The sequence below is a fragment of the Myotis myotis genome, unplaced genomic scaffold (assembly GCF_014108235.1).
Source record: "Myotis myotis isolate mMyoMyo1 unplaced genomic scaffold, mMyoMyo1.p scaffold_m19_p_13, whole genome shotgun sequence".
Classification (NCBI taxonomy): domain Eukaryota; kingdom Metazoa; phylum Chordata; class Mammalia; order Chiroptera; family Vespertilionidae; genus Myotis; species Myotis myotis.
In genome coordinates, this window is record NW_023416317.1 from 29,368,643 (window position 1) to 29,383,871 (window position 15,229).

Sequence of the window (15,229 nt, forward strand, 5' to 3'; positions counted from 1 at the left end):
ATCTCTGGATTAGATGATAGAATTAGAGCATTAAAGCTGGAGATACTTGATGTGCCACTTAAGGGTGACCTTTTAATTATTTTGGGGGTATCCTTATAAAAACTTATAGACCAGCATACTATGCATACTACACACCCAAACTTCTAACAGCCCAAGCTGCTCATCTGCTAGGACTTATTCTTCCAGCAATGGCAATGGATTGCACTTGGCCTTCCTATTCTGTTTAGTGATCAATCTGTGACACAGTGTCATTAATAGTGCTAGGCACCTGTGTTATGACCAACTAACAGCAGGAACAGCTTTTACTTATTGAGCTTATACAGTTTTGAAAAACGTTCTTTCAGTATTTTGGAGAAGTTATTTGTGGAAGTAGGCTGGGCAGTGTTATCTGTGCTGTCTATTTAACTGATAGCTAAGCATCTCCTCACAGGTGACAAAAATCCTGTAATACTGCCCTTCTAGGACTCTCCTCTAGCCTAAAAACAAGCACACAGCCTGGCTGGCATGGCTCAGTGGCTGAACGTTGACCTATAAACCAGGAGGACACGGTTCAAATCCCAGTCAGGGCATGTGCCTGGGTTGCGGTCTCGATTCCCCAGTGTGGGGTGTACAAGAGACAGCCAATCAGTGATTCTCTCTCATCATTGTATGTTTCTATCTCTCTCCCTTCCTCTCTGAAATCAATATATTAAAAAATAAAATAAAAACAAACACACAGAGGGCAGTGTGTCGTGATACTGAGTATACCAGGCTGGGAACAAGGAAATCTGGTTTCTAACATAAATCCTGCAACTAGCTAGCTATGTAGATTTTTTCTAAGGTTGTTCTATTTCTTATGAAAATGGCTTCAAGTAAAATTCATGCTTATAAAACCAACCATTGGTGTGAAGACTGGTTTAAAACTTTTTTAAAAATTGCTAAAATGTTACAGCACAAAATTAAGTAGTTCCTAGTGAGGTTTTTGTCCCATAATATGGAGAGGTCAGAGTAGGTATTACTGGCATATATGGGCTATCTGGGAACTCTCTAGTTATTATAAATCTATTTATGGCACAAAAATAAGCAGTTTCCAGTGCTACTCTCTTCCTAGCTATTTTCTCAAAACCAACTCACTGGGGTTTGCTATAATAGTTCATGTCTATGATGCAAAGTATTAATTGCTCCCTTTATAAAAAATCAATTTTTTAATAAGACTGGATAAAAAAGTGATGGAGAAAACAAAACATCATCAAACGTTTGTTTGAAATTAAATAAAAAGACGTTTCCTATCTAGTCATTTAAAGAGCACTTTATAACTGTTTTCTTCAATTTATGTTCAAGTGATTTTACAGCAAAAAGATAAGCATACATAACTTTTATTTTCATTAAACTTATTTACTAATAATCATCTTAAACAAAGGGAGACTGATGTCTAACCACTATGCTGTACACCAGACACTAATACAAAATAATATTGAATATAAACTGTAATTTTAAAAATTAAAAAAATAAAGGGGGGGCTGAGAAAGATAATGAAATATAAACTAAAAGGCTTTAAATGCAGATGCAATGCAGATGAAAGCTTGTACATCAATGTCTTATTTATATTTGCTGACTCCTGTTGCTTAGTGGGTGAAGCCAGGCCTGCCACCCAGTGGCAACATCTTTTAAAATGATTTTAAAATAATTTTAAGATTAAAAAAGTATTTTTTTACTAAAACAAATTAAAAAAAAAAAATTCAGCCCTAGCCAGTTTGGCTCAGTGGATAGAGTTATGGGTTCGATTCTGGTCAAGGACACATGCCTGGGTTGCAGGCTCAATCCCTCGTAGGGGGTGTGCAGAAGGCAGCCAATCAATGATTCTCTTTCATCACTGATGTTTCTCTCTTCCTCTCCCTTCCTCTCTGAAATCAATAATATATATATATATATATATATAAACTCATACATTAGATGACTTTAATTTTAGCATCAGTAATTCTGATGTATTAAGTGTTTGCTTATAACATATTAAGAATGGAAACATTAATTTGCTTAGGTTGCACTGGGAAATTTTTCAAAATATATGACTTCTATTTACAAGTTTTGTGATTTTAGTAAGAACTGTCAATTAAAATACTGAAGGTTGCTTTGCTTAAATTTCAATCTATAGAATAATGGAGGGAGAAGCTGTGACCACAAAATACAACTGGTTTTCTTCTGTGACCTATAGAATTAAATTTAATACTCTACAGTAGCCTCTCATCCATACACCCAAACTTCTGCTTGGTAAACAAAAACATAATAGAAGCACTTGCAAAAATAAGATTTAAAAATATTTTCTCTAACTATGAGTTCATCCCAGGTATACATCAATTTTAGTGTCCCAGTCAACAAAACTCAAGCTGAAAGGCGGAAATAGAAATAGTAGGAATATCATGCCTGATAATTATTGATGTTAAGGAATGGGGGTGGGAGGGAGACCAAGTATCTCATTGCCTCTTGTTTACCCCAAATTTGGCCATAGCTTTTTTTACACTGGCACAGATATATCCTAACACAAGATGTTTTGGGAAAAAATAACACTAGAGCCTCCATTTACAGTTTGAAAAACGGCTTTGTTCTCTTGAATAACCAGATGAAAAAGAAGCACCCCAAGAAAGTCTTAGAAATTTAGAGATTTTTGTTTCCAACACTTGTAAATTAAAATTGTACAAGATATGTTTTCTAACCTATGTCCCATTTACAGTGAAGACAAATGAATTTTTTAAAATGGCAGACAAAACATACTTGATTGGTATTTACAATGGCTTATGACAAATATAATACCTAAAAATAATTTCTAATTTTCCATTTATTATTGCTATTTAGTCACAGAAATGATTAACACTCTCCAAGAAATTTATTTTAGCATATGTCATATATTGATATAATTTTATACGAAGAGAAACCATTGAGAAAGTGACTAATATGGTGCCCTTACAAGGAAATAAAAGAGAGACAATAAGGAAATTCTTCCATAAAAAGACTTTTGATTTGCATCATTTTTTCAAAATATAAAACCTTATTATTAGAAGCAAAGAAAACAACAACAAAGGAAACAATAAAACAGAAGACCAAGGAAAAAGAATCGCTTATGCAGATGCTTTGCATACGTAGTATATATGTATGGGCTGAGTTTTAATAAAAATACTTATGTATTATAGTCATTCTCATATAGAGTTAGAAATAGCCAATCAAGTATGATTGGACTGACAGTTTCTCAGTCTTCAATTACATGACGAATTAGAGCTGTGCAGCAATCATTTCTGGTCAGCAGTATCATGATAAATGCTTGATAAGATATAATTTTTCTCCTTGTTCACTTGTAAAAATTGGTGCCTTTTTGTAATGTTCTACAAGTTCTTCCATGGTGCTGAATTTACGCTGCCCAATGCAGTAGACAGTCTCTTTTAGTTGGACTTTAAAATGCTTGTTTTTCCCTTGTGCTTTTAGTGATACTGAGAAATCATTTGGCTAAAAGAGAAAAAACATGTAGGGTAAACATTTTGAAAGACATCTGTTAGCATTTTTATATTAAACTAATAACAGTTAAAATGTGAACACTTATTAGGTGCTAGGCACTATGCTAAATTACTTATGCCTCAAAACAAACCCATTTTACTGATGAGAAAATTGAGGCTGAGAGAAGCTAAATTATCCAAGATCATCCATCTAGTTAACAATAGTCAGGATTCAAACCCAAGCAGTAAGATTCCGAAGTCTCAACATGTTCTGCCTAACACCATAGCAAATCCTTTTAGTTTAATATCTGAAGCACATCTGGAGCTATCTTCTCTCCAGTCAGACTACTAGAGAAAATCCAAGACATCTACATCTACCTCTTTCCAATTAGTAATGAATAGTAGCTGTCTTACAGAGTAGCTGATACAATATTCTGAACTCTCAAAGAAGCAGAATAATGTAAACTTATGAGAGGTCATAAACTCAAATGCCTACGGGGCGGGGGGGGGAGGGGTGTAAATAAGTGACAGGATAGATAGAAGGAACTACAGTGCTATTCTTCCCTATCAAGCACCTGCTCTTCCTGAGGGTTATACAAGGCCCCAGTCTAAGGGAGGTGGCCACTTAGCTGTGATTGCTGCCTTGTAGGAATATGGACTTAATGTTGACAGGTCTTCCAATTTTAAAAGGGAGGTCTGCTATCTAAATTTTTATAATTAATCTCCCAATATTTAAATGCTGAAAATATATTCAAATGTTTTTTAAAAACATTGTGCAGGTCAAACAAAATATGCCTAAGATCTCTACTTCAAAAACTCTGCTGCTAAAAACAACGGTATATTTTGGTTAATATCTATGCTCAATTAGCCACAAGAAAATATACAGTATTCTGTAATTAAGCTACTTCCTTAACTTCCTTAGACTTTTTAATTTAACTTAACACTCTTTTGAATAGTCAGTATTAACCCCAGAATCCTCTTTTTATCCAATTACTGCCAAAGCTTCAAACAGTGGGCTACTTGGAAACATCCCCATACTTAACCAATCACTCCAAGGTCACTCCCTTCCTAACCCGCCCACTGCTTGTCCTGGAAAGCAGGGCCAGGTCAGGCATCCAACCGCTTCCCTATGGTCAATCACCTGCTCTTCCTGGGGGGTTGGGTATGCATGTTACAGGCTCCATTTCCTGAACTTTAGACTTTGGCAGTTCAGTCATTATCTTTCCTCCCTCTATCCCTTCCTTCCTCTTGTGCGCATGCGTGCATACACACACACACACACACACACACACACACACACACACACACACACACACGCACCTTGCACCAGATAGCTAACTTCTGACTTTTTTTCAACTTTGTACAATCACACATTCACTTTTGTACAACTACATACACACAGACAAAACCAATACTAATCATAATTTGAAAAGTGGAAACACAGTGGTATCCTTTATCAAAGAAAAATAAAGGCCATTTTTAAGGGAAATGAGTATCATCAAATTCTAATATCCCTAGACAGTACCCAAGAGTCCACATAACTATTTTTTATGGTTTATAGCTTTGTTAGTATTAGAATAAAATTTAACTTTTATCACAAGTGCATTTTAAATACCATAACCGTTTAAAAAAAGTTTTTGAGGTACATAATAAAAGTGTATTCCAATTTCTAAACAAGCAATTTATGAAGAAACTTAAATATAAAATTTTTAAATTTAGGAATTCCCTTTATTATATGGACAACAGTGCATCCAATATGCAATTTAAGAAATGTTTTCAAAAGAAATATTTTCCCAGTTTCTCCCTTTTTCAGTTTAATGCAACAGAAAATAATTCAGGAATGCAAAACCAACAATACTAGACTAGACCAAATAATCCAGTAGAGTATCACTACTAGGGCTGTATTATATTAAAAATAAAGTTGGAAAAAACATTGACTTAAGCTTCAGAACATTTATAGGGAAGCCAATTAACCCCTCCAATTTTTTTTTTTAATACCCAGTGCTCTACTTCCATTTACCTTTGAAAACCAACTTACCGAAGACTCACTATCACGAATGAGGAAATCACCTTCATGCCCCCTTTCATTTAATGCCATTTCTGCTTGATGCCTGGTGACTTTCCCATAATACCAAGGATTGCCAGCAAACTTTCCAGTGAGTGAAGGCCTAATGTAATCACACTGTGGAGGTGATGGTTCCAAACCTGAGGTTAATGGATTATTCTGCATAATGGTAACGTAGTTTTTTGGCACCAGACCAACCATTCCATTGATCTTCCTGCATTTCCACCACTCGGGGTCATTTTCAGGTTTTTCAAGAACATCCATTACATCTCCTTTCTCAAAATTAAGTTCTTCATCATTGGATGAGCTGAATGGGTAAAGAGCCTGTACCACATGCAACACTTGCCCAGTATTTAGGTTATTGACGACTGCTGCTAATTTCTCTGACAGAGAACCCACATGGTCACCCAAAGGACTGTCACCTTCCTCAGTTACATAGTTTGAAGGGAACCATCCAACTTGTCCATTGTAGCTACCTCGCCACCACCCATCACTGCACTTCTCCATGACGATCACCTTCGTCCCTTTTATCAATGATAATTCATCCTCTCTCTCTGCCATGTAGTTAAATTTCACATATGCAGGCATGTTGAGGTCATAGAGACGTTCCCCTGGGTCAACAAAGCTATCATCAGCAGGAGATGCAGAATCTGGTACACTGGGTTTTCTTTTCACTTTTCCAATGCCTGTTTAAATTAGAAAAAAAAGTAATGAGAAAACAAAACAATGATAACCTAAAAAACCAATTTGCTCATTAAGAAATCTTTGGCTAGTTTTGTAAGCCTTTAAAGTTAAATTCCTCTTTCTTTCTTTCCACCCACCCTCTTCTCCCTTCCTTCCATTCCCATGACTAATAACTAGAAATTTGTACTTTTTGACCACCTCCTTTACCAATTCTCTTTTCATAACCACTTAACTGTAGTTATATGACAATTTACCTTTTCATCTTTCTTATCAAAGACCCTAAAATAACTGCACAATTATAAAATTGTCCTAAATTAATGCATGTTCTCTGAAATGTAAATACAGATTATTTCTCTCATACCTACAATCTAAGTACATACATAAAGGATCCACCAAACCCATCTTCTTCTTGTCTTATTTTTAAAACCTAGATTTTTATAATTAAAGTAAACAATAAATTAATTTACAACTTGATGTATACAATATAAAATTGTAGTTATGTCTGGGTAATACTCTCATTTGCTTTCTTAGCTCTAAGACCCAAGTTGCTCTTATTTGTTTCCTATGTTTATTTTAAAATAATATATTATTTGTTTGCTTCCTCTCATTCCATTCACATGTAAGCTCCACAAGGGCAGGAATTTTGTTTACTTTGTTCATGGATGTAATCCCAAGGATCTCACAATGGGTGATTAATATAAACTTGTTGAAAGATATGAAAAAATCATCAAATGGTGCCATCATCACAAATGTATGTTACATCAACTCTAATCAGGCATTTTCACCACTGCTCATTTCTTATCACATGATTTTATATTCTATTTTTAGCAAGAAAATGAAGGCATTCCTAGGTAAAATTTTTCAAATACCTTCTCACTCTCTCAAAACTTTCTCATTACTCTTACTCCATTTCTTCACCCAAGTTTCTAACTACTGATCCTTCTGGGTTCTTGCCATCTTTACTGCCTCTTTTATGACACTTGACCATCCTTGTTTCCTATCTACTCTATTGTTTAAAACCACACTCAGATCACCTCTATTCTTAAATAATTTTATTTCAACTCTGCTACTCCCTTTAAACTATGCCATTATTTAAAAAGTTGTCTTCCCTTTTTCCTTCAATTTTTTCACCATTCACTCCTAACTTCTTATCTGCTACTCCCTTTAAACTATGCCATTATTTAAAAAGTTGTCTTCCCTTTTTCCTTCAATTTTTTCACCATTCACTCCTAACTTCTTATAATATTAAATTTTTATTCTAAACCTTGTTATAAAATTGCATTCTATTTGTTTACTAGTCTGTCTCCTTAATAACAGAATTAGCTTCCCTCAGATAGAAAACGATTTTATTACCTTGTATCTCCAGTGCTTAGCAGTACAGCACCTACACTAGTAGTAGAAACAAAGTCAATTTTTGTGGATGAATCCAAAGGTGAATGATTCCTTAGTTGAAAGTGTTTCCTGAGATGTCATGCTTGGACTTCCCCTATACCTCAAGGAAATCATACACTTTCATTTTCTATAACTTCTGTATAGACGGTTCCAAGGTCTCTTTGCAGCTCTAAGCTTTTTCTGGAATTCAAGCACTACAATTCCAATTGTCACTAGATATCTACAGATTGTACCACAGCACCTCAAATACAAACACCCATGTCCAAATAAAATATGCATAAATCAACTCCATTCCTCCCAATTTTCTTATTTCTGGTTAGTAGTACCATCATCCTTTAAAATCCTCACATTAGAATTCCTATGGAGTAGAAAACTCTAGGCCTCCATTCATCCACCAAAAAGTAATGAATGAGCTGGCAAATACGGTCAGAATCAACTTTTCCAGGATTCTGGAATGTAGGAAAAAACTAGGGCCAGATTTAGGGAAGAAAGAAGGTGCTGTTTTGTAGCATAGAGAAAGCAGTGGCATTCTAAGTTGCTTGCCAACAATCACTTAAATCCCCAAACAGTAGTGGTTGTGAGAACAGCAATCTGCACTCCTAATGCCAGAAGAAGCATCAAAGGTCTTATTCTCAAAGAACTGTAGTTGTGGGTTTCAATCTATCTCAGCTACCTGAAGGACCAGCACAATGGCTTGCTTTAGTTTCACCTGACTTGGAGCATTCCCTGGGCAAGAGTGTCTTTTGCTGAAATCATTAATTGATACAGTAGTCTGGGGCAAGTGACAACAATTGGACAAGAAACAGACATTAAAAACCTGAGAAAGAAGAGTTTGCGAAAGGATATACATGGGGTAATAAGGGCTTTTAAAAGTTGCTGTGTATACCAGATAATCAAGATCTCTGAAATACATCCATACATAAATGGTCAACTGATTTTCAACAAGGAGGCAAACATCATTCAATGGGGAAAAGAATAGTCTCTTCAACAAATGGTGCTAGGACAACTGGATATCCACATGCAAAAGAATGAAGTTGAACTCCTACTTGACAACACATAAAAAATTAACTCAAAATGGATCAAAGAGCCGAAACCGGTTTGGCTCAGTGGATGGAGCGTCGGCCTGCGGACTGAAGGGTCCCAGGTTCGATTCCGGTCAGGGGCATGTACCTGGGTTGCGGGCACATCCCCAGTGGGGGATGTGCAGGAGGCGGCTGATCGATGTTTCTCTCTCATCGATGTCTCTGACTCTCTGTCTCTCTCCCTTCCTCTCTGTAAAAAATCAATAAAATATATTTTTTTTAAAAAAATGGATCAAAGACACAAATATAATAGTTAAAACTTTAAAACTTTCAGAAAAAAACATACAGTGAAGTTTTCATGAGCTTGGATATAGCAATGAATCCTTAAGATTTGACACCAAAAAAGCACAAGCAAAAAAGATAAATTGTACTTCATTAAAGTAAACATTTGTGCAAAGACTATCAAGAAAATGAAAAGACAACCTACAGAATTAGGAAAGAATATTTTCAAATCATATTCTGTTAAGGGTATATATCTTAGAACATATATATGTTAGAACCAACAACAGAAAGAAAAATCCCATTTTAAAAAATGGGCAAAGAATTTGAATAAACGTTTCTCCAATGAATATATGCAAATGCCCCAAAAGCACATGAAAAGATGCTCAATATCATTAGTCATTAGGGAAATGTAGATCAAAAACCACAATGCAATACCACTTCACACCTACTGGGATGGCGATAATAAAACCAAACCAAACCAAACCAAACCAAAATAAATAAGAAAGTAAGGGTTGGTGAGAATATGGAGAAACTGGAACTCTTCTTACATGGCTGGGCAAAGTGTAAAAAGGTGCAAGTGCTATGGAAACAGTTGGATGGCTCCTCAAAATGTTAAACACAGAATTACCATATGATCCAGTAATTCCATTCCAGGTGTAGGCCCCCCCCCCCCAAAAAAAAAAAAAGGTATTCAAATACTTGTACACAAATGTTCACAGCTTCACTATTCACAATAACCAAAAAGTAGAAACAACTTAAATGTCCATCAACAAATGAATGGATAAACAAAGTGGTATATTAATATAATGTAACATTATTCGACTATAAAAGGGTTGAAACAGTGATACATGCTACAACATGGGTGCACCTTAAAAACAGTGTGCTAAATGAAAGAAATTGGACACAAAAGGACACATATTATACACATTTATATTAAATAGCCAGAATAGGTAAATCCATACAGAACAATTTTTTATTTATTGACACCCACATTTTCAGAGGAGAACACTAAGATACCAGAAAGCTAAGTCAGTTTTCTAAGTTAACTCAGCTGAAGTCTAAATCTGGCCTGGACATAGAGCTAGATTTGGACAGAAAGCAGATTAGTGCTTGCTAGAGGCTGAAGGAAAGGGGTAACAGGGAGTGACTGCTTAACAGGGATGGGTTTCCTTTTGGGATAAAAATGGCTTGCAATCAGACAGATGTAATTACACATCATTGTTAATGTACTAAACTGCATTAAATTGTACACCTTAAAAAGATTAATTTTATGTTACATAAATTTTACCTCATAAATGTTTTTCTTAAAAGATTCCCACATCAGAATCTATAAAACAAAATAAAAAAACAAGCAAAACAGAAATAAGCTAATAGATACTGAAAACTTTTTTTTCTTCTTGATACTCCTCTCCCCAGGATATTTTTTTCCACTGATTTTTTTAAAAAAGAGAGTGGCCCCTTGCCGTAACTGGTTTGGCTCAGTGGATAGAGCGTCGGCCTGCGGACTCAAGGGTCCCAGGTTCAATTCCGGTCAAGGGCATGTACCTTGGTTGCAGGCACATCCCCGGTGGGAGGTGTGCAGGAGGCAGCTGATCGATGTTTCTCTCTCATCGATGTTTCTGACTCTCTCTCTCCCTTCCTCTCTGTAAAAAATCAATAAAATATGTTTAAAAATTATTTTTTTAAAAAAAAAAAAAGGAGAGTGGCCCCTTAAATCAATTTCCTGAATAGATATTTCCACCTTCACGACTTAGTTTACCTTGTTGGCTAGTTTCTTACCCAAATCTTATTAAAACTTCTACCTTTCAAAAATCTATTCAAGGACCATTTCAAATTAACAATTTTATTATTTTATTCATCTTTCCACTCCATGTTTCTCAACATCCTTCATTTCCCACCTTCACTCTCAGTAGTGAGCAACTTCACTCCTTTCTTTTTTTAAGAACTGCAGGGAAGGGCGCGTGGGAGAGGAAGGTCACCACTGGGGACTCTTCCTCCCTCCTGCCCCAGAAATGTCTTCACTTTCAGAATATGCCTTGCGCATGACTCGCCTGAGTGCCCAGCTATTTGGTGAAGTTGCCAGGCCTACTGATTCCAAATCCATGAAAGTGGTGAAACTGTTTAGTGAGCAGCCTTTGGCCAAGAGGAAGGAGACATATGACTGGTATCCAAATCACAACACTTATTTTGCGCTCATGGGGATACTGCGTTTTTATGGCCTCTACAGAGACGAGATCAGGACTTCAAGGAGGAGCAGAGACGTTTGAAGAAACTTCGTGGAAAGGGGAAACCAAGAAAAGGAGAAGGAAAAAGAGCAGCAAAAAAGAAATAGTGTTTGTTAGTGCGGAGAGAAACTTCCTCCTCTGCAACTGAGAGCAGAAGCAAGAGTTTATTCCCGTTCCCCAAGTTGAATGAGGAACATAAATGCTCCGTGTTGAAGTCTGATCCAGTTAGTGTGACCGGTTTCTTGACCACATTCTAATTCTGCAAAGTTATTTTGGCCTTGGTTTTGTAATCTGAGGTTTATCACATTCCCTAAAGAAATGAATGCAGCCTAGCCGGTGTGGCTCAGAGGCTGAGCACTGACCCAGGAACCAAGAGGTCATCGATTGGATTCCTGGTTGTAGGCTCAATCCCCAGTGGAGGGCATGGAGGAGGCTATCGATCAATGATGTTGCTCTCTCACTCATAAGTGTTTCTCTCCTTCGCCCTTCCTCTCTCTAAAAATCGATAAAAACATTTATAAATGTATATATATAAAACAAAAAACAAAAAACACCTCTAGCACCTTATATTTCTGGAATCCTTGTATGACAATGTTTCCTGTGTCTGTCTTTTAAGCCACCCCCCACCCTTTTTTAGCATAAGCTTCCAGAGAAGAGCATTCTGTCTCACTGATCTTTTTATTTTCCTATACTTTAGAACTGTGTAATAGCAGATGCTCAATAAATGTTTGTTAAATTGATTAAAATTGAATACTGATAAAAGAAAATACAAAATTTTAAACCTGAAAATAAAGGCAAGTTACAAAATGATTTTTTAAAAATTAAATTTATTGGGGTGACTTGGTTAATACGATACAGGTTTCAAGCATATATTTATATGATACATGATCTGTATATTATATTGTGTGCCCATTTAAAAATTTCTGAATAAGATAACCTTTAAGACTAATTATACAGTGTCAAAAAGAAAAAGAAAAAAGAATTTTTGGACAGACCCAAAAATGAAAGTCCCTAATGGGAAAACACAAAAAATAACCTATTTTAACCTTGGAAGCCAGAAATATTTTAGGGAAAAACATAAGCTTAGAATATTCATTTTTCTATGCAATACAAAGCCTTTTGTGATCTCTCTTTTGAGCATGTCTTTAACCTCATACCTAATACCTAATGCTATAGCCATACAAGCTCCTCAGTTACCAAAATACACATTCTATTTCAAGGATATGAGCCTTTGCACATGGTGTTTTTCTGCCCTATGACATTCACCACCCTCAGTCTTCAAGATTCAGTCATGGTATCTTCTCACTAAAGATTGTCCTATTTCATACCAAGTGTTCCATTACCATTTATCATATGAACAACAGACAAATGTATGCATAATCAACAACTTGCTTTTTTACCCTGCTTCTACAATTCTTTGGGAAGGGCCTGTTTACTGCCCTTTGTTTCTGTTGCTAAAAAATAGTCTTCCCAATCTTTCAGTAATGAGAGTAGATGTGAAACTACTTTATAAAGTTATACAAATATAAAGTATTAATACCTCTTAATTTCTAAATTATGTTATAACTAGTAGCCCGGTGCACGAAATTTGTGCACATTAAAAGGGAATTAATTGCCCTGACCGGTTTGGCTCAGTGGATAGAGCATTGGCCTGCAGACTCAAGGGTCCCAGGTTCGATTCTGATCAAGAGCATGTACCTTGGTTGCAGGCACATCCCCAGTGGGGAGTGTGCAGGAGGCAGCTGATCGATGTTTCTCTCTCATCGATGTTTCTAACTCTCTATCCTTCTCCCTTCCTCTCTGTAAAAAAATCAATAAATTTTTTTTTTTAAAAGGGAATTAATTAGCAGAGATATTTTAATATTGCTATTTGCCCTTTCTCTATAATAGAAGTGTGAGAGATGAAAGGAAATTAGTAAAATGTATATGAAAATAATATATAAATTTATTAATAAATAAACAGTAACAAAAGGATATAACAGACGCATGATATAAAAATGACAAAAACATATGAAAACAACAAAAACATGATATAAAAACAACAGTGATGAAAACAATGACTGATAAAGTGATTAAACTTATTCTAATATCTCCCTGTATACCACACATTAAGAGTGAAAACACTTTCAGGGTGTTGGACTAATTTCCCTTGTGATGAAGTACTTAGAACTTTAACTGTAACATCACATGCTCTTCAAACTCGAGAGAAAGTAACATATAACTGACCATGTGCAAAAACGGGTTCAGGTAGGAACATGCCTACTCTGTCTAGAGTTTGTCCTTGTGATTTATTAATAGTCATCACAAATGCTGGCATCACGGGAAACCGCCATCGAATCAATTTAAATGGGAGGCCAGTGTCAGATGGGGACAAATTAATTCTTGGAATCAGAACAGTCTCTCCCTCTGCAGATCCTGTTAATACTTCAGCTTCGATACTGTTAGGGCGTAATCTTTTGATAATAAATCTGGTACCATTACAAAGACCCCATTTACTATTGAGATTTCTCAATAGCATGATGATTGCACCCACTTTCAATTTTAATTTATGACATGGCATTCCCGAAGGAGTAATACTATTCAGAAATTCGATGGGGAAATTTTCCTTTGTTTCTTTGTTATGGGTTGGGGCCACAAAATTAGTAACAAAGAAACAGAATTAAAACTTTATTGTGAGGAGCCGCTACAGTGTTTTGGACAGGTTCAAGCCTTGGACTGATGAGAGGGCACAGTCCTCTCATTGCCACGTGCAAGTCCCAGCTTGGAGGGCAGGGCCCTCCCAGCACAATTATAGCCAACAGCTGTAGCTGTAAGCTTGAACCTATGGTCCGAACACATGGCCCACATGCCTGAGTGATGTGGGCTTGACAGAGTTCAGGTACATGTAGTTGAGTAGGATTGAAACCCAGGAGAATGTTTGTAAACATCATGGTCATGCCCTTACTTTGCCTCGTAGCATCTGCTATAAAATAAAGGCATGGCTGTGGGCATGGTCGCTGTCTCTCAGAGAAGCAGTATCCCACCGAGACGGGCTTTCATTCTCTTGTCTGTCTTTTCTAAGCCTTTCAGCCGCCCCACTCAGGTTCACCCCGTGTTGGCGCGACACACTTTAGAAAGATCTGCCTCCACGCTCCCAGGGCGGGTTCCTGCCTCAAATTCCGCCCTTACAGGAAACAGTTCTGGGAAACAGCTTGGGGGAAGGCACAGCAGTTGTCAAGACAACCACTGGAGGACTGGCTTCCTTCAGCTGTACGTTCGTCTGTATTTGACCAACACCACCCATGGTTTTTATATAAGTAGATCGGCAACAATTAAATCACCTTACAAGTAGACTTGCACAGGTATTTTTTTCTTTTGTTAATCCTCACCTGAGGATATTTCTTCCATTGATTTTTAGAGAGTGGAAGGGATGGAGTAGGGGGGAGAGAGAGAAATTTGGTTGCCTCCCGCATATGGCCCGACTACCCACTTGCAACTCAGGTACATATCCTTGAGCTGGAATCAAACCGTCAACCCTTTGATGCAAGGGGGGTGGGGGGGAGAGAGGGGGAGGGAGTGCTTTAACTGCTGAGCCACACTGGCCAGGGCCTCTCTCAGGTTTGTTTTTCCTAAATTCTTCCCAACTTCCCAGTTAGTATACCTCCTAATCTCAATTGGTCCCTTTTGCATTAAATCTTTCTAATCCATTGCTTGACTCTAACCTTCTCTAATCGTTAGTCAATATGGGTACAAAAGAGACCCTAAATATAAATTTCGTCCTGCTATTTACTGGTTAATTTGATCTTGGTCAAGTTATTTAATCCTCTTTAAACTCTGGTCGCCTTGCTTGTGAAATGATGGTGCGGTATTAAGTACCTACCTCATAAAATTTTTGTTAAGCACTCAGCATAGTGCATAGCACATAGCAAGCAATGGTAGTTACTACTTTTCAACCCCTAGTATTGGTATTTACTTTTTCAAAAATACTTAAACCTTTATTATAGCATTATATAGCTGACCCTGGCCAGGACTGGGAGGGAAATGACCAGGTCTAAACACTGAGGATCTGCGTAACTCTGAGGCATTCATTTTTATTGTTAGCTTTGTTTTGAAAAACAA

At 36.7% G+C, this 15,229-nt stretch overlaps 1 protein-coding gene and 1 pseudogene across 3 annotated transcripts in view; one reads left to right on the forward strand and one right to left on the reverse strand.

Annotated features, from left to right (window-relative positions):
- Positions 1–2,555: 2,555 nt before the first annotated feature.
- Positions 2,556–15,229, reverse strand: part of NCK1 (NCK adaptor protein 1) — a 72,106-nt gene continuing 59,432 nt past the window's right edge. For all 3 annotated transcript variants that reach the window (XM_036332475.1, XM_036332477.1, XM_036332478.1), the window contains 2 exons: positions 5,500–6,212; positions 2,556–3,474 (listed from right to left, as the gene is read on the reverse strand). In XM_036332475.1, the coding sequence (XP_036188368.1) occupies positions 3,280–3,474; positions 5,500–6,212 (908 nt within the window). In that variant the 3' untranslated portion in view covers positions 2,556–3,279. The remainder of the gene's footprint in view (positions 3,475–5,499; positions 6,213–15,229) is intronic.
- LOC118668140 lies at positions 10,863–11,253 on the forward strand (annotated as a pseudogene).